This window comes from Protopterus annectens, chromosome 10.part0 (genome assembly GCF_019279795.1).
Source record: "Protopterus annectens isolate FY-2018-M chromosome 10.part0, PAN1.0, whole genome shotgun sequence".
Taxonomy (NCBI): Eukaryota; Metazoa; Chordata; order Ceratodontiformes; family Protopteridae; genus Protopterus; species Protopterus annectens.
In genome coordinates this window covers 819,028,799-819,048,715 of record NC_056744.1, presented here as the reverse complement: position 1 = coordinate 819,048,715, position 19,917 = coordinate 819,028,799, and the positions used below count along the sequence as shown (strand labels likewise).

The window sequence follows — 19,917 nt, the reverse complement described above, 5'->3', positions numbered from 1 at the left end:
CCATTCCACCTCATCCCTCCAGCCCAAGCGTAGAGATCCAATGACCCAGGACACCCCAATGGGTGAGCCACTCTCTTCTAATACCTCCACAGAGTATCCCTCTGAGGATGCCCCTCAGAGGAGAACTTTTAAGAGGAAACACCAGGACTCCCCTTAGTCTATCACTTTGGATATTGACTTGAGGATTCAGAAGGGTCCCCACAGTCACCCTCTGTGGATGTCTCATTTTCTGACATCTTAGAGATCCTGAAGCAGAGAGGTGGTTGGGAGATCCTCTCCCCTTCTGAAGATGAGTCTGTATACCTGGAGGCATTTGGATCTCAACCCTCCACCTCTTGGGTGTCTCCGCCTTTCGACCAGCTCCTTGGTGTAGTCATTTGAAAGGTGTGGGGCTATCCAGAATCTGTGGAACCAGTTCCGAGGAGGCCCAACAAATTTATTACAGCCACAGAGGATAAACAATTTCAGACTAAAATTACAACAACCAGGAACCAGGACCAGTCAACAGAATTTATTCTCTAATTTCTGACTAAAGGTGTCCCAGTAGATGCTATGGTGGTGGCAGTGGCCACCAAGAAGGAATTAGCCAAAACTTCTTCATCTGTCCATCCGCCGAATAAGGATTCTGGTATGATGGACAGATACAGAAAGCATATGTTTTCTTCAGCGGCCTTTACCCTTAGGTCACTGAATTACTTATCCCACTTTACTAAACTTCCGAGGGATCTCCTCAAGGAGCTAGGAGATACCCTCCAGGGTACTACAGCTGCAGGTGTACCTGACAAGGTAAACTTACAGCTTGCTACCTTAAATTCTGTAATAAACTCGTCCATGCATCTCATTTCATATGCAGCCAATGGAGTGAGCAGGGCAGCAGGCACAGGAATAGCTCTGAGAAGACATTCCTGGATGCATCTTTGTGAGTTTGCTGAACCCTTCAAGTCTTCCTTTATTAACGCCCCTTTTGATGGCTCATCTTTATTCAGGCCAAAAGTGAAAGAGACTCTTACCAGGTGCTTACAAGAAAGTAAAACTCTGTTTACCGTGGCAGTAAATTTCTCTTGTCTTTACCAGACCTAGTCCCAAGGGTCAGAAGGATGGGAAAATGTGGTTCCAGAAGTCCCAAAGAGCTTCGCTGGATGCACGTGGTGATTCCCCCCCCTCCCCCCCAGGGACAGAGGGGGAAATAATGGAAGACGCCACCCTCGCAGCAGAGGGGGATCCGCAGAATCAGGGTGACAGAGATACGTTCTCTGGTAGGCCCTTCCAGTGCTCCTGAAAGGAGGCCCACCTCTGGAGGCAGTTGGGAGGAGATTATCACTGTACCCAAAAGCCTGGCTGGACATCACTCAAGACAAATGGGTATGATTGATTATATCCAGGGGATACAACATTCCTTTCTCCTTTCCACCCCTTCCACCAATGTCTATCCCGGATGTACCACCCGATCAAAGGGATCAAGCAACCCTAGAAATTCAAAGGTTGCTAAGAAAAAGAGTCATCCAAGAAGTCCCTGCAGACTAAATCGGATCTGGAACTTACTAAAGGTTCTTTTTAGTTCCAAAGAAGACAGGGGACTGGAGGCCCATTTTGGATCTCAGCAGACTAAACAAGTCCATAAAGAAAACAAAGTTTCAGATGGTGATACTACAGTCTATACTCCCTTTTCTGGGAAAAGACAATGGGATGTGCTCAGTAGATCTTCAGGATGCATACTACCACATAAAGATGGACAGGAGATCCAGGAGATATCTATGCTTCCGGCTGGGAGCCAATCATTACCAGTTCAGAGCTCTCCCTTTTGGTCTCACTACAGCCCCCAGAGTGCTTACCAAATGCATGGCAGTAGTCATGGCTCACCTGAGGCGTATAGGATTCCGAGTGTTTCTGTACTTAGACGACTGGCTCCTAACCGCTACCACTGAGCATTTACTGACCAAAGCAAGGGACACTACCATTCGTCTTTGTTCAGAGCTAGGCATCACTGTAAACTTCGAAAAATCTTCCTTGTTGCCTTCACAGTATATTACCTTTATAGGGGCAGACTTAAACACAAAAGATATAGTCGCAAAACTGCCTCAGGAAAGAGTACTAATGCTATGCCATCCGGTATCAATCTTGCTCGTGAAAAAGAAAGTACAGGCAAAGTTTGTCCTCAAGGTTTTGAGTTTAGTGGCAGCTGCAATAACATTAGTCCCACTAGTTCATCTACACATGCGAGTATTACAGTGGCTTCTCTTTGCTCAGTGGTCCATGCAGGATTTACCCATGTCACACAAGATTCTAATTATGGACACCTGCAAGAGGGACCTATGATGGTGGCTTCAGTCCACACAGGTAATGATAAACGGACCGTTTGTTCTTCCCCAGCCTGTAGCTACAGTGACCACAGACGCTTCCCAGATAGGGTTGGGGGGGCATTAGTTGAGACAGACCGTCCAAGGGACTTGGCAAGAACATGAATACCACTTGCACATCATTGTCCTAGAGATGAGAGCGGTGCTTCTGTCATTGCAGGCATTCCAGACCTCTCTTCTACCAGGTACAATTTCAATACAAACAGACAATATGTCTGTGGTGTGGTACATTAACAAACAAGGCGAAACCAGATCTTACCCCCTGTGCCAAGAAGCTTTAAGAGTGTGACAATGGGCAATATCTTCTCAATGTTTTCTGATTGCAAGAAGCTTTAAGAGTATGCCAATGGGCAATATCTTCTCAATGTTTTCTGATTGCAACGCACATCCTGGAGAAATCCAGTGTGATAGCAGACAAATTAAGCAGGGCAATTCTTATGCCTCACGAGTGGTCTCTGAAAAAGGAAATTGTGAACCAAATTTTTTGCAAGTGGGGCCAGCCTTGCTACGACCTCTTTGCTATGTCCATGAACTCCAATGCAACAATTTCTTTGCCGTAATCCCCCCTCCGGGGGAGTCACCAAGGGATGCACTTGTTCACGATTGGCCCCCGGGACTTCTTTATGCATTTTCCCCATTTTCATTAATACTCAAAGTTCTTCAGAAAGCCAAATTGTTGAGTTGCAGGCTAATTCGTATCGCTCTGTACTGGCCTCATCAGATATGGTTCCCCTTCCTATGGCTCCATCTTCCAGTGGAGCCTTGGATCCTGGACCCAGTACCGGATCTTCTGACTCATCAGTCAGGAACACTCCACCCCTGTATTCAAACCCTCAAGCTGACAGAGTGGTTGCTCCACTTCCCATCTTAGCCAAGCTTTCAGAGTTATCGCCAGCAGTGCAACACATTCTGGTTTCATCACACAAGAATACAACTAAGAAACTTTATGCAAGCAAATGGAAGAGATTTTCTTGTTGGGCTGACAAAAAACATATAGACCCCTTTACAGCCTTTATATCAGCAATTCTTGAATTTTTAAAAGAAACCTTTAATCAAGGTGACGCTGCAGCCACGATACGGGTACAACTAGCTGCCATATCTAACTACCATGTAGGAGACATGGGATCCATTATTACATCTCACAGATTATGCAAAGCATTTCTGAGGGGTACATTCCTTTTAAGACCTCCCATAAGAGAACCACCATCTCCTTGGGATCTAAATTTGGTACTGGCTTCTTTAACTCTCCCTCCATTTGAACCAGCCTCCTCTTGTCCACTAAAGTTCTTAACTTGGAAGACAATCTTATTAACAGCCATTACTTCTGCTAGGAGGGTTTCAGAATTGCAAGCTCTATGTATCCGTTCTCCCTATTTGAACATCCACAAAGACAGAGTCTCTCTCAGGACAAATCCTTCTTTTCTGCCAAAAGTATGTTTTGAGTCCAATTTAAATCAATCTATTGAGCTACCTGTATTTTTTCCCAGTCAGGGCAGCAAGGCACAATACAAGCTTCACCAATTAGATGTCCATAGGCAGTTACGTTTTTACTTACATAGGACTAAGGAATTTAGAAAATCTGGCCAAATGTTTATTTCATTCACATAAAATAGAAAAGGAACTTCAGTTTCAAAAGTCACTGTATCTAAATGGTTTGCAGACACTATTACTTATGTTTATAACTCTCAGCACAAGCAGCTGCCAGGAAAAATTTGAGGTCATTCAACTAGAACTATGTCTACTTCCACTGCCTTTCAAGCCAGACTTCCTGTGGATTCAATTTGTGCTGCAGCCACATGGGTTAACCCTCATACCTTTATCACTCATTATAAAGTAGATGTGGCCTCCCGGAACAGGGCATCCTTTGATTCCACTGTTCTGAAGAGTTTATTCCCTTGAGCCACACGAGAAGAAGGTGCTGGGGACGCTGTCCCAACCATCAAGAATGAAAGCGAAATAGGACAACATAACATAAAGAAGTTATGTACTCAGCATAATGTTCCATGTTTGTTGTCCATATTCTCGCCTTCATTCTTGCATCCCATCCTCTTTCCCCCTTCCTGGAGGATCAAGAGGAATTTTTTTGAAATTGGCTATGAGTTCTCTGATTCCCTTTGGGCCTCATGAGTTATAGGCAGAGGGTTTGGTTGTATTTATCATAGTGGGTTGGATAGTCTAGTTATTGGTTTCTTACAATCGAGATCTGGCTAACTTTCACTAGACATCTTGGGATAGGATGTAGCCTCGAGCCAGTGAAAGCTCTCGAGCTTTAGTATGTGGCTGAGTCAGAACCGCTGCTCAGTTCTGAACCCAACCATCAGTAATGAAGGTGAGAATATGGACAACAAACATGGAACATTATGGTGAGTACATAACTTTTTTTTCATTGTACACCAGACAGAAGAGAAGTAAATTTATCCCAGCAGTCAGGGAATGTTGACAGACAAGTATGAGAATCAGGCCGCTTTATCCAGTTGTCTTCAGAATATTTTCCCTGGAAAATTAAAGACATTTATGATACAGAACAGGCTAAGGTGGAAATATTTTTTCCAACAAGAAGTGAGCCAGCAAACAGAAGGGGACTCTGCTTCTCATTTTTCTGAAATAAAGCTCATAGAGAGACTTTGCCAATGAAACCTTTTCCAATATGCCAAAGGAAAATGCTTGAGAGAGAAAGAAGCACATGAGTTGAATAGAAGAATCAAGTGTACATTGGACTTGAACCATAGACTGTTGAGAGTTGGATAATTAACAGGAAGAAGAACATGAAGAAGACCAGCAACACTGAAATTAGTGAATACATGGGAGACTATAAAGCATCCATCACATTTGTCAGATATGGCTTTGCATGAAAAAGTAATTGAGAATGACGGGACTTTTGTTGACTTTGTTAAACTTGAGGGTAGGCTGTAAAACATATACCCCCACGTTGCCATTAATGTTGATAAAGACACAGAAAGGGAAAAATATCTAAGTTAAGCAATTGTAGTTCTTATTAGTATTGGTATGAAACATTTCATGATATAAAGTGCATTTTGTATACAGTAAAGCAGTTTTGTGTAGTATGTAGTCAGGGATATTTTAAATGCAGGTGTATTAGTCTTTTCAAGTGAGTGTTGTATGTATTAAAGATATAAAAATAAACACATTTTTTAGCTGTAAGACATGTAGGCTTTACAGTATAAGGAAAGAGAAAAGGCTTGACAAAAACAAGTTTACTGTGAGTATACTCTTATCTTGACCTGCTGGAGTATAAAAGTATATTGATTATATTATATGCGGAATTAAGATATTCTCTTATTTTTACAAGAGTGAATGTTTAGATTAATGCTCTTGGCTTACTCTATAAACAATTTTTTTTGTAAGTGAGTAGGCTTCAACAATAAGACAAAATGATTAAAGGCTTGAGATTGTTAAGTTTCCTACATCTGCAAAGATATCAGTGTATTTTCTCTATAAGTAAATGTTCACTGGAAGTTAAGAAGTCTGCTGCTGAAGGCATTTGTACATTCTGTTATGAGTGAAATTGCATTCTGTAATGAGGAAAATACAAAATTTAAAGGTGCAATGGCAAGCAGTTCAATGGAAAATAAAGTCTAAAATCATGGGAAATGGATAAGAGATATCATGCTCCCTTGCACCCTTAGTACTTTAATGCATTTAATAGAACGGTGGGCAATTTAGTTTTATTTAAAAATAGCCAGTGCACTTTTTCTTAGGGCCAAAAGTTAATGTTTTCTGAAACCATACAAGCTGTTTTTCATATCCAGGAGAGGCATAAATATAACAAAAGAACACACAGCAATCAGTGTACATGGGAACACAGGCTGTAGCATGCACTTAGCATGGTTAATCTTAATTTTAAGTTAGCTAGTGCCTGTGGGTGCAGCTGTCAATTTTGGGGCAATTATTCCTATTTGGAGGGTTGCATTTCATTTTTTGAGATGCATATAGTTTTATGTGTTTGTTCTAAGTTTATAGGGATGAGGGTGTTGTGAAAATGTATTTAGTTTTTTGTGTGAGAGTTCAAATGGAGATAAAGAAGAAACAACTCTATAAAAGAATAGCCTGCCAAATATTAGAATGTGCATGTAACACACAAGTTGGAATACATTATAGTAGGTGGAAACAATAGCTTTTTGTCATAATGCCTACACTGTGAACATTATCCTGGAACATAAATGGCCTTATAGGTATAGTCATAAAGGAAATATTACTGAATTATATTGTATGTAAGAGTGGTCCAGGATATGTACGAAGGTAGTGTGACAGTGGTGAGGTCCGCGGTGGCAGTGATGGATGCGTTTAAGGTGGAGGTGGGATTACATCAAGGATCAGCTCTGAGCCCTTTCTTATTTGCAATGGTGATGGATAGGTTGACAGACGAGATCAGACAGGAGTCCGCCTTGGACTATGATGTTTGCAGATGACATTGTGATCTGTAGTGAGAGTAGGGAACAGGTGGAGGAGACCCTGGAGAGGTGGAGATATGCTCTAGAGAGAAGAGGAATGAAGGTCAGCAGGACTAAGACAGAATATATGTGTGTGAATGAGTGGGAGGATAGAGGAATGGTGAGGATGCAGGGAGTAGAGGTGGCAAAGGTGAATGAGTTTAAGTACTTGGGATCAACAGTTCAGAGTAATGGTGAGTGTGGAAGAGAGGTGAAAAAGAGAGTACAGGCAGGATGGAGTGGGTGGAGAAGAGTGTCAGGAGTGATTTGTGACAGACGAGTACCAGTAAGAGTGAAAGGGAAGGTCTACAAGAGGGTAGTGAGACCAGCTATGTTATGTGGGTTGGAGACAGTGGCATTGACAAAAAGGCAGGAGTCAGAGCTTGACGTGGCTGAGTTGAAGATGTTAAGATTTGCACTGGGTGTGACGAGGATGGACAGGATTAGGAATAAGTATATTAGAGGGTCAGCCCAAGCTGGAAGGTTTGGAGACAAAGCCAGAGAGGCAAGATTATGTTGGTTTGGACATGTGCTGAGGAGGGGTGCAGAGTATATTGGGAAAAAGATGCTAAGGATGAAGCTGCCAGGTAACAGGAAAAGAGGAAGGCCTAAGATAAGGTTTATGGATGTGGTGAGAGAGGACATGCAAGTGGTTGCTGTGACAGAGCAAGATGCAGAGGACAGGAAGAAATGGAAACAGCTGATCTGCTGTGGCGACCCCTAACAGGAGCAGCTGAAAGAAGAAGAAGATTTGGGACGATAGAAATATTTTCAGGAGTTAGAGCTAGTGAGTTGGATAAAATGAAAATTGAGTTTAAAAAGAGGGTAGAAATAAAAGATAAGGATATATGATTAAGAAGTAATAGGAATTACTTAGAGGGGCTGACAAAGGTTAAAATATTGTAGAATAAAGGGAATCTTAACAGAACAAGAAAAGGTGCAAATGCAGACCGCTAAAGAGAAAATAAGGGAGTACTGGATAATATGCATACGTTTTTAAAGATTTCTGTTAAACAACTATTTTTTGATAATAAATTTATAGCACAAAAACTTATAGCAGAAGATCTTAGGCAACAAACAGTAGAAAGGTTCATCACCAAACTTAGGGAGCCTATAGCAAGAAAAATAATCAGAAAGCTTGTTGAGGTATTAGAGATATTCTGGAAATTCTATAAAAATTTGTGTAAAGCAGAGAAATGTGGAAATCAAGAAAGAGCACAAATGTAAATATTTATAGAAGACTTAATTATACCAAGGTTTGAAGTAGATGAGTCTCAACAACTAGCAATTAAGATAGAAGATGAGATAAAAATGTTGATGTATAATCAATCTTCAGGATATTTTCCAGAAACAGATGGTATTCTTGTAGAATTTTGAAAGTTAGGAAGGAAGGAAGTGATAAATATCTGAAAGATTTCATTTAACAGTATATTAAAAGGAGTGTAATTACCATCATCTTGGAAGAAAGTTGTGGTTGGCTGCATTACCTAAAGATGATAAAGACCTATCAGACCCATCTTCATATAGACCCATTTCAATTTTAAACCATGATTTTAAAGTATTTATGCCTATACTGGTTAAATAAATGGCAAAGGTGTTGCCAAAATTGATAGATACAGATCAGTATGGCTTGTCTAGGACAGGCAAACATTTGACAGCATTAATAGCTTTGTCGCCTCACATTAAGAGGTTCCCAAGTTCGATTCTCATTTTGGGTGCCTTTTGTGTAGTGTCTGCATGTTTTCCCTGTATTTTATGTGTGGGTTTCCTCTGGGTGCTCTGGCTTCCTCCCACATTCCAAAGACATGCAGTAAGTGAATTGGACACTCTAAACTGGCCATAGGTGTGAGTGTGTCTGCAACTGTGTGGTGTGGATGACAACTGTGGCAGGGCTAGCCACCCAGCATTATAAACCTTGGCTGTAGATGATTTTTATTTTTGAAGTGACACCCCAACCCCATGTGCAAAAAATGGGGAAAAAGGGTTATGAATGGATGGATGTATTTAAGCAATAACCCATAAGTTGATGTGGGTAAGCCCTCATACACCCACACCTATAAATGGGTTATTTGCTATTATACAATGACATTATTTAAGAAAATATTGCTTTCCTTTCTTAAATTGTGTCTTTGTGTAATGGCACCATAATATTCCTCCACGTTTTTTTTCCTGTTCTTCCACGTTTTCGGATGTACTCCACAAGCATATGGGACTTGTATTCTCATGCTAGCACATGAATCATTGCTATTCAACAGATGCATCAGAGGAAAAAGAATCTGTCTTTTTTTTTTATTTAATATGAGGCAAAAATGTGGGCATTCTCCAAAAATGTGGACTGTTCAGAGGTACAACAGTTGGCTGAGACAGCGCAGAAATACAAGGAAAATCAGGTATCTTTCTGTTTCTTTAGTTTTGCAGAATGTACCTGATTTTTCTTGTATTTGGTCTGCCCTCCATTGCATCAATAGAAAAGTCTGGCCGCTCAATGATTCTTCAGCGGCCAGACATTTTTCAATTGGTATATGCTCGATTTACAATGGTACAATTACGTTTCATTGTATAATTCTCAGTACACACTAAAGTGAAGAAAATGTATAGTAGAAGACAAGCCCTTAAATTGTATTCCAAAAAATGCAAAGTTGTTTAAAAATAAGCACTCGAACCGATTTAACATCATTAAATAAAATTCTACAAATACCAATAAAAAAACACTAAATTTCACAAAGAATCCAATTTTGTACTCTACCAAAAAGTAAGGAGCAAAGATGCTTTTAAAACCAAATTACAGCTTCAGATGTTCACTGCAGCCTAAGCCAAACTAGCCCACTTAAAAAAATTAGCATCCTCAAACAAAGTAAGTCACTGCCTGACACAAAGAACTAAAAAAGTGTAAAGCTTTAGAATGCAACATTGTTTTGAACAAATGCAACAAGAAGTGAACTGTAGCAGTCAGAAAACTGACACAAAAGTACAGACAGTGAGCAGACCCATTTTCTACAAACACCAAATCACCACTCACTGATAAAACTGCTACTACAGATAAAACAAACCAGATCTTTCAGATTCAGCACCAAACAATCCAATCACTTGCTCAACCACTTTTTGGATCTTTTACATGTCAGTGAAGCAGGAATGGAAACCCCACACCACAAACCACAGTATGCCACAAAAACATGCCAACTTTGTTTGTCCAAGCAATCCAGCTGAACAGAAATCACCAGAAAATCAGGATATTCAGGTTTATTCAAAAAATATTAATTCCAGTCTATTCCAATGTGCAAATAAATAAACATCATCCATTGTCAACAGAAGTTTATCTGTAGACCGTTGGAAAACTTGTCATCTTTCGGATATCTTAGCTTGAACAGGACAGGACCTTGAAACAAATGCTGTGTAATAATAGCTATCTGTAGTACAGCGGGGACATTAGTACAGTATAACACAAGGTAAGATGCATTGTTTTATATATTTCTTGAGTGTGGTGATCTTCTAGTATGTCCTTTAAAGAAGGCAAGAGATGTTTATAAATGTTAGTTTTTTTATTTCTATATTCAACAGTCTCTGACAGCCTGAAAATGTTTAATGATAACCAGTTCATTGTAATTAATATGTTATAATGCTAGATTGTTAGAAATTTTAGTAACATCAAAGCATTAATCACACACTTAGGCCCAATGTTGCTTTTAGCTGCTACTTTCAACAGAAATCTGCGCCATTTGACACAGGCTTACAGATCTGTTTCACTTAAATTAAGGTTTCATAGAGTAATTGGGACATGGATTTCATTTGAGCATGGCTGTGTTAAGAATACTTAAGTCTTTCAATAAATACATTAACTTGAGAGTTTTTGGTCCCTGAAGTCAATAAAAGTCTGTAATGGCTTCATGCCAGTCAGTCAGACTGCAATCTCAACTCTAAAACCACACAGTTACTAATTGCAAGTGTACTGGAATGTAAAAATACCTGGTATATTCCATATTTTCCAGTACTCTGAGTGATTGAGTGTCTGTTTGTGTGTGTACACGTTGATGTAGAAATATATATATATATATATATATATATATATATGTGTGTGTGTGTGTGTGTGTTTTAGGAGTAGGTGTAGGTTTAAGGTTAGGTGTTTGTGCTGTTTTGTTAGGACTGGATTATGATTAGCATCACGGTCAAGGTTGGAGTTAGAGTTAGGATTAGCTTGCATAATTAAGGCTTCCCCTCTTTTACCACCCTTATTTAGGTATGCTATTCCTATCCTAGTCCTGGACATTACTCTAATGGTAACTGCCTGTCTCTAACCCTGTGCTGACATCTTGTTTTTGGCTTATTTTAGCATCAGGATTTTTGAGTTTGGCTGTATGTATAATTCATTTTTTCCCCCCTCAACATTTTGACTTGGAGGTGAGTGCATTATGTCAATTTGCCAATACTCCTGTGATTTAAGGCTGTATAATTGTAATGACATTGTCATAACAATTTTTGATGCCATCTGTTATTAAACAAATCTGTATGTTGAGGTTACTTATTGGAAAGTACAGTAACATGTCAGTTTTTGCTGACATGAGTCATTAACACTGTAGTGAGGCACATTCATCAAAACTATGCAGCATTTTTCTACTTTTTGTACTACACTAAGATTGAATGGCTACCTTTTTACCATATATCTATCAGTCTGACTCTCCTCTGTACTGCTGACCATTCTCGGTCCCTATGATATCATTCTATGAACTTAGCTTTCCACAAGACACCCATATTTGCTGTGAGGGCAGTTTTACAGGACAGTCTATGCCACTTGAATCACATTTGTATAACAAGATATATTACTTTACTGTGCATTTTTCACATACTTACTTGCTCATTATATCTTAGTATCCTTTCAGTTTGAATGAGAAACAAGTTGATATTAATTTGGATGTGCTGGTTGTTTTGCAAATAGGCATCCAATAATCATTTTATTGCATTTTTATTTTATTTGGATTGTTGTTTTATTTGCTTTCCTTACTTAGCAGAAATTTGAGTGTTGGTTTTAACTACTGTGATCCATTCTACGAATATTGTACCTGGTCTATGGATAGTAAAGCAATGCGTAGTAATAATGTATCTTCACATGAATAAAAGCAGCAGAGAGAATGCAGTTCTTGTGTTTATAGGTAAGGGAACATCACTGCTACTCGCTGGTTGCAAATGTGCACGTGTTTATCGAGGTGTGCTTGCACACACATAGACATACTAGCACAAAATCGATTGTTAACCTTTTACAAGTCAAACTCATACCTGGTTTAGAGCCCCCATATTCCCTGTTTTAGGCAAGCTGTTCATTCATTTGAATTTCACGTTTTTGATTAGAATGCTGTATGACATATTTATTTCAGGTACACATTATTATTTTCATATGGTATTACAGTATTTTCAGCTCCTGCTAGCATTGTGATGTATTTTCTAATTTACTAGTATAAGTACCATCAATAGAAATAAGCTGGTGCAGTTTATTCACAATGTTTTAGAAATTGGCTGCTATTACATTTAGTTCTGTTTCACATGCAAAATGTTTATGTACTTAATAATTTCTCCCCCAATATGCTGTTGTTATTGAATTTGATTTCTGTTTTCTGTTGTTACTCAGTCCCATTAATATTGCAAGACACAGCTTTGCAGGGAATGAATCCTCTTCCTCCAGTCTCCCTACATCCTTGTCTGCCCCTTCTTTCCTGACCAAATTTTATCAAAGTTCTGGAAGACTGCTGCAGCAGTCGGAAACTACAGGCTTGAAGAGGTGAGAATGGCACATGAAACTTTCAGCATGATCCATGCTTTAACAGCATGCTTTGTGATGCTGGCCAGTAATTAACAGGGTTGTGCTAACTGTCAGCTGTAGTGTCTTGTTCCTTTTAATTAATGTTATTTATCTAATTTTTGAAAGATCTCACTGGCACAGATGCTAGAATGTTGACATCACTGGTGGATAAGGTGGCTGTTGACCACAAATGGGTGAATGACTGGCTGATTTGCTAGACTTTAATGACACGTTATCATTGACTTTTTGTGAGATTGTGGATTAAGGAGGTTTAATGGTTTCCCTGTTAGTGGATTATTAGTCCTGCATCTGACTTGTTTTATTTATTTAATATCATTTGACAGTCTTTGCTCATTAGAGGCCCTGTTCTGCACTGAATATAGTGAATTCTTTTTTTTTTCATGTATTAGAAGCGTGGGTCCTACCTGTCAGGATTGGTATGGAATGAAGAGTTTAAAACAACATGAACTGTGATGCAGGTTCACTTACCTGACAATAACTAGAGTGTGAAAATCTGTAGATATTGAAGTGCTTTTTATTTTTACATAAAATACATCCCATTCAAAATGTGAAACTATGTAGCCCAGTAAAGTATGTGGTTTTCAGATGAACTTTGTTTTATGTGGATGGGGAGCTTGTTCCAGAGCAGCAGTATCTTCTGTGAGATATACCTGTCCCTCTAAAACATTCTGTTGATGCTGCAGAAGAGATTTAGATCCCTGTTCCAAGTATGCTGATGCCATATGACTTGCTGATGTGCAGTAAATCCATCAGTATTGGGTTGGTGGATACCTTTTATGGCAGACACACGTCATCTGTTAGGTAGGATACTGAGTATAGTGACAGGGCTTTAAGCCGGTACTTGTAGGGCAAATTGTTTATGCCTTTTATCCTTTTACTAAGGTACCTATGTGAGCGTTCAAGTTGTATGTATCTGTAGAGATACATGCCAAAAGGGGCATTATATTCAATGACTGACCTAATGAGGGCTGAATAAAGCTAATGTATGCTCCTTAGACCAATTTGCTGATCTAATTAGCCAAGACTGTCAAACCAAAATATTTAAATCATGGATGCATTTTATTTTCAGCCACCTTCATCACTAAAGCTTTGACTTTATGACAGCCGCCCGAGTAAAAATTAATATGTTTCTGCGTGCTTATTAACCAGAGTGTGTATTAATGTAGCTTTTTTATTTAAACTATCCATGTGATTAACACCCACAATTTTTATGGTCCATTCCATTAGTATGGTATGGTTTTGCACCTGTCTGTATTTTTCACTCATCTTTTTATGTTGTATTTATAAATAGATTCTGTTTGTTGTGGCTCCTGGGGTGGAGTCAGTTATTGTTTGGTGCAAGCTCTTTGCTACTTTCTATTATAAAAATATTTTTCCATGTTTTACAATGTGTTTGGTTATAATATGATTAAAATTACAAATAAGATTTTTTTTTGATGATAAGAATCATTTTTTGCAACATAATGTGGTAGAGATACCCCAGTATATAAATAACATGATAATGAAGATCTGAGAACTGAAAGTATAACTAGGTTATGGAAGAATAAGAAACATTTGTTAGCGCTGAATGTTAGCTTTTGGAACAGTGGTACTGTTGCATTAGGATATAGCGGAATGATGGCATGACAGAGGTGGGGGAGCAAGTGATGGTATTTGAAAAATGTCACGTAGAAAATGTGCAGTCTTGTAAAATACTGAATTATTCGTCTTGTCTATATTTAACTTCTAATTGTTATGTGTTTCATTTTACTGCACTTGTTTGCAAATACAACTTTTATGCAGTGTTCATTGGGGAGGGAATATAAAGAAGCATGGTCTTTGTTGCTGCTCAAGTGCTTTGTGTGTGTTACTTGATAGTGAGATGATTTACTCAAATGTAAGTAAGAAGAAGGTTTCATTTTATTTCACTTTTAGAAATATTATCTGGTATTTTGTTTAATGAGGAAGCAGGATAAAGAAAGTCTGTCTTTATTGTTTGACATGTGTTGTTCTGTGATACCTAGTACTGAGAGGTTACAGTTAAATACAAACAAAATGAGTAATTTACTTTATTTTACTGCAGGTGTCATTTGGTCAAGTGTTTTATAGAGGAACAACATACAGCAACATACTGTAGTATTGCTTGTCCGACAGGCACTATTATTTGATGCCTGATAGTATCAAGCAAAAGCCATGTATAAGGAAATAGAATATCTTTCATTGTTTTACATGCTTGCATATATTTGGTGCTTCTTATGTAGGAAGCAGTGTGGTCTTGATTGTTTTACAGACTCTGTTGCATGACATCCTGTAGTGAGAAGTTATAGTAACTTATAAGTAAGAAGGACAGCCATCAATCTCAGTGATAAAGTAAGTAGCTTTGTCAGCTCATAACAACAAGTTCTTTGTTATGGTTCTCAGCCAGGGCGTGTCCTGTGAGGAGTCTGCATATCCTCTCTTGTTTTTTTATTTTTCTTTTCTTGGGTACTATGGTTTCCTTCACATCCCAAATACATGTGGTAGATGGATTGGTGAATCTAAATTGTTCCTAAGTGTGTGTGTTTTGGCAGGCAATCTACGTATGTATCTTACTTGCCTAGAAAACTTTATAGATGGCGGCTGTTCATGGGTCACTATCTGAGTCAAATGTGACTCAACAGCAGTGGATGGCATGGCATGCAAAAAGAATGTTGTACCTAATTTTACTGCAAATGTCATATGGTGTACTTTACAATGAAAAAGCAACACGCATCAATGTGGTGATGATTATGTGAGAGAAGCTATTCTGTTAGAGCCAATAGTGAAAACTAAAGTCACATACATGCAAAAGGAATAGATTTCTTCTGCAAATTCCATTTGGTGCACAGTGTAATAGAGAAGTAGCATGATCGTAGTTGTTTGCCATGTGTTACTTTCTGGTAGCTAATCGTGAGTCGTTCTAGACAAATGTTCTTTATTTTACATTTGGTGCATGTTTTAAAGCAGCATGCAGCAGCATGGTCTTGATTAATTTGTTCTATGTTGCTGCATGCTGCTGATGTAATATAACCTCATGCATAGTGCTGTGTGCAGCAGCTGAATTAATGCACCTTTTAGCTGAAAATTTTGGATGTGCATTTCTACCTTAGACAGAGTTTCTTAGTGCATGGAAACTGAATTAATTTAGTGGCATACACATCTGCTTATTATCTAGAGACCATGTTAATTCTGCTATGGCAACATCCTTGAAAAAAAAATAACGGTAATCAGTGGAATGCAGCATACAGTATTATGGGACTGATTCTTTACTGTTGTTTGGCACCTAGTAGTATGCTATAATAGACACATGTAAGTAAGTGGAGTCGTTTTCTTTAGTTGACATATTTACATATATTGTTTGGTGCAGTGTTGAATGGGGAAGCAAAATATAGTAATATGAACTTGAGCTTGTATCAGTCAAGACCGTGCAGCTGGGTGTTGCTGTGTATGATTGAAGTAATACAGCTTCTGGCAAAGTGCTGTGTGCATAACTGAAATAACAGAGCGTCTAGGTCCTGAGCCATGTTGTGCAGGTCTATCCCATTGAGAACAGTGTAGCATAGGAGGCTTTATCATTTGTCATGTATAGAGCCTACTAAGTATGTTCGTGTAAGTTGTGCCTGTCCAGTACACTTTTGAAAAAGTTCATTAGTTACCAATTCTATAATGCTCTTGTGAAAAAAAAAGATCAATGGATGAAACTTCTAACATTATGGTATTAGTTATTTGATAAGTATTTTTGTCTGATACCTGATAAACAAGAGTAATAACCAAAGTGTAGATGAGGTCTGCTTCACTTTATTATAAACAATTTCAAATATAATTTGGTGAACTGTTAACTTAAGGATACTGTGGTAAACTGTAACATCTGAAAGCTGTGTTAACTCTGCTAAACAAATGCAGTTTTGAAGATCACAGGGAAGTAAAGTAAAGCAGTATACCATAGGTCCTTTGATAAGCCCTATTGTGATTACCTGTAGTGAGAAGTAATAACGAAATAAAGGTAAATGAGTATTTCACATTTTTCCTCAGGTAGACAGCAAATCTTGGAGGTGTGATGGGGAAGAAAGAGGTAATTTGGAACACATTTTCTGGGAGTGTAATGAGCTGGCAGACTTTAAAGATTCCATGCAGACTACTCTATCAGAGATAATGGGTGAACAAATTGGTGTATCTAGGAAAATGAATTTTCTGAGCGATGCTACAGAATGAATTGGCATTGGCTAGACAGAGTAAGGCCTTGTTGAATCTAGTTATGGTGGCTGTCAAAAAAGCAATTGCTTGAAAATGGAAATCAAAGTCTAAACCAACTGTACTAGAAATAGTGACTATAGTAACATAGGTAAAACAACTTGGAGTGGGATCTTTACAAAAGGGTCGAAGCAAATTACATAGGAAATAAATGGGAATTTTGGGAACATTACATACGGGGAGGAGTGGGGTTTAACAGAAGGCAGAATTTGAATGAGCTATGTAATGCTTGACTGACAATGATTGGGTGGATTATAAGTGATGTGTAAAGTTTGCAACTAAAATTTTGTCAATATCATTTGTGATGTAAAATGCTTTGCAAGTAAAATTATGTCATTATTGTTTGATTTCATTTATATAACTGTATGATTGCCTGTGTCATAAGTGATAATTTAATAAAGATGTTTCTTTTATTTATTTTTTTAAAGGGGGCTAAGCTGTAGGTGGTGGTGAGCATAGACGGACAACCTAAATGGTATGGTGGAAGACATCTCTCTTGTATTCTTTGTGCAAAAAAGAGAAGGGTTTCCTACATTGTATGTTTGATGAACAGAGTACTTAGGAGGAGGAAAGTCCTTTGGGGATATGAACAAGTAACTGGCTTTTCCAACAGTGCTTTAGTGATGTTCTGTTGTTGGAGAAAGGGTTATAAATCTGCATATGTAGTCTGCAGTAAAGTAAGACTCCTTTTTGAGGTAGAGCCAATGATAGGAAGTCTACACCTCAACTGGTTATTTAGGAATTCCATACTTCAGTTGGCCAGGTAGAACCCATTTGCCTGTACCTGCTGTGAAAAAAGTTTTTCTTGGCCCAGCAGAAATTTTATCGCTTCATTTTGTAACCAGAAAATGGTATTGGAAGGTGAGTGAGGTTCCTGCCAAGACATCTGTAATGTTGCACAGTTTCTAGACTGTTTTTTGCTTATGTGTAGCAAGACAGTTTTTGTGGTGTATTCCATCTGATAGTTTTAGTTTTTTTGTGTTTAGAATTAGATTGTGTTTGTCTAGCCAGTGGTTGAGATTGGAGTTTTTTGCTAGCAGAGAAGGGTCCTAGCAGTAAATAACCATACTGTTTGCATAAATGGTTATATGAAGGAAGGGTATGCCTGACTGGAGATTGTTGATAAGTAGGGAGACTACAGTGAGGGATAAAATGGAGCCTTGTAGAACAGCCTTGATCTGTTGTCTTTTTCACCTGTTCTTCAACTGATGGGTCTTGGATCTGACCTCAGGTCCATTCTTGGCCACTCGATAGACTTTAGGCTCCATAGCTCGAGCTCCTCTCCTAACCTATAATCCCTGTTTACACCTGAGATACCTCAGATCCCATGTTGCCACTTCAGTGATAAGACATGGTCACCATTAGCTTGACTGACATATTGGATAAGAGTAAAATTTTTTCAATACTCCTCTACAGTTTTCTATGTTTCTTCCCTTCCTGTAAGTTAATTCCTTTCTATTCCTCCCCTGTATATATGTGTGTATGTGTGTGTGTGTGTGTGTATATATATATATATATATATATATATATATATATATATATATATATATATATATATATATATATATGGGTCCCCTTTACATTACCGACACGACACTTCACCGACACATAGAAGACCGAGATGCAACGACCGACAAGCAAGTTGATCAAAAAGGTGATTTGCCGACAGCCGAAAGACCGACAAGGGTAACGTGTGAGCGCGACTTGGTAAGTGTGCGATAGTGACGGAGTTAGGAGCGGTCAGGTAAGTGTGCGATATTGTGGGATTTTGGGTTAGGGTGTGGGAAAGGTGAGTGTGTGGTAGTGTCGGAGTTAGGGTTCGGGTAAGGTAAGTGTGTGATAGTGACGGACTGTAGTTTAGGGACGGGTTAAGTGAGTTAGGTTTAAAGTGCGGGTAGGGTGAGTGTGCGATAGTGACGGGCATTATGTTTTAGGGTGGGTTAAGTGAGTTAGGGTTAGGGTGCAGGTAGGTTAAGTGTGCGATAGTGACAGTCTTTAGGTGTAGGGGTGGGTTAAGTGAGTTAGGGTTAGGGTGCGGGTAGGGTAACTGTGCGGTAGTGTCGGACCTTAGGGTTAGGGTTTGGGTTAGGGTTAGTGGATATGTCATTGTGTATCATGTGTAGTTTACGTTGTTTGTGTCGGTGTAATTGTGTTCGGTTTTGTGAGTTGTCAGTGTTGTGTGTTTTCGGTTATTTGGGGTCGGTGTTTTGTGTGTCGGTGAAGTGTCGTTTTGGTAATGTAAAGTAGACCCATATATATATATATATATATATATATATATATATATATATATATATATATATATATATATATATATATATATATATATATATATGTGTGTGTATATGTGTGTGTGTATATATATATATATATATATATATATATATATATATATATATATATATATATACACACACACACACACACACACACACACACACATATACAAAATGTTTATATACTCAGAGATTTCTCATTGGATTTAGCATTTGGGCCTTAAGCTCTTACGTTTTCTATCACTACCCCTATGGTTCATCTTTTTCATACCATTGCTGGTATTTTTTCTTACCTATAATTAGGTGTTTCTCGTTACCACTGTTGGTGTTTTCCTTAGCTGGTTGTATTTGCTACAATGTCAGAAAAACCTACTGGTTTTAAAAAGTTTTCCACTTGCGGACACAAAATTCTAAACTCTGGCAGCCATTCTCAATGTGTGTATTGCCTGGCTCCAGGACATCTTAATGTTAATTCTGACATTATTCCAGCTTTACTAACAGGGTTTTGGTTGGGAAGAAGACTAAATTAATCCTGAAAGATGATCTTCCATCTTCTGCTTCATCTGTCTCTGGAGCCCCATCTTCCTGTAAGAAATCTTCAGGAGAAGCAGCATAAAAACCTAAAGATTCATGGAATCTCTCCTCTGACCACTCTCCCCCCTCAACTTCTTTGGGCTCAGCTCCACCCAAGAAAATACCTAAACTGTCAGATCTGTACACCTCCAAGGGCTTGACTCTGACAGAAGCTAAACCTTTGGATCTGACTAAATCCAGGT

General features: G+C 38.6%; 1 protein-coding gene across 5 annotated transcripts in view; it reads left to right on the top strand.

Annotated features, from left to right (window-relative positions):
• TBC1D4 (TBC1 domain family member 4) overlaps window positions 1–19,917 on the top strand; it is a 2,350,609-nt gene that overhangs the window by 1,645,486 nt on the left and 685,206 nt on the right. For 3 of the 5 annotated variants that reach the window (XM_044085627.1, XM_044085626.1, XM_044085630.1), the window contains exon 11: window positions 12,426–12,575. The exons of the other annotated variants lie outside the window; for them this stretch is intronic. In XM_044085627.1, coding sequence (XP_043941562.1) covers window positions 12,426–12,575 — 150 coding nt within the window. The remainder of the gene's footprint in view (window positions 1–12,425; window positions 12,576–19,917) is intronic. 5 annotated transcript variants of the gene reach the window in all.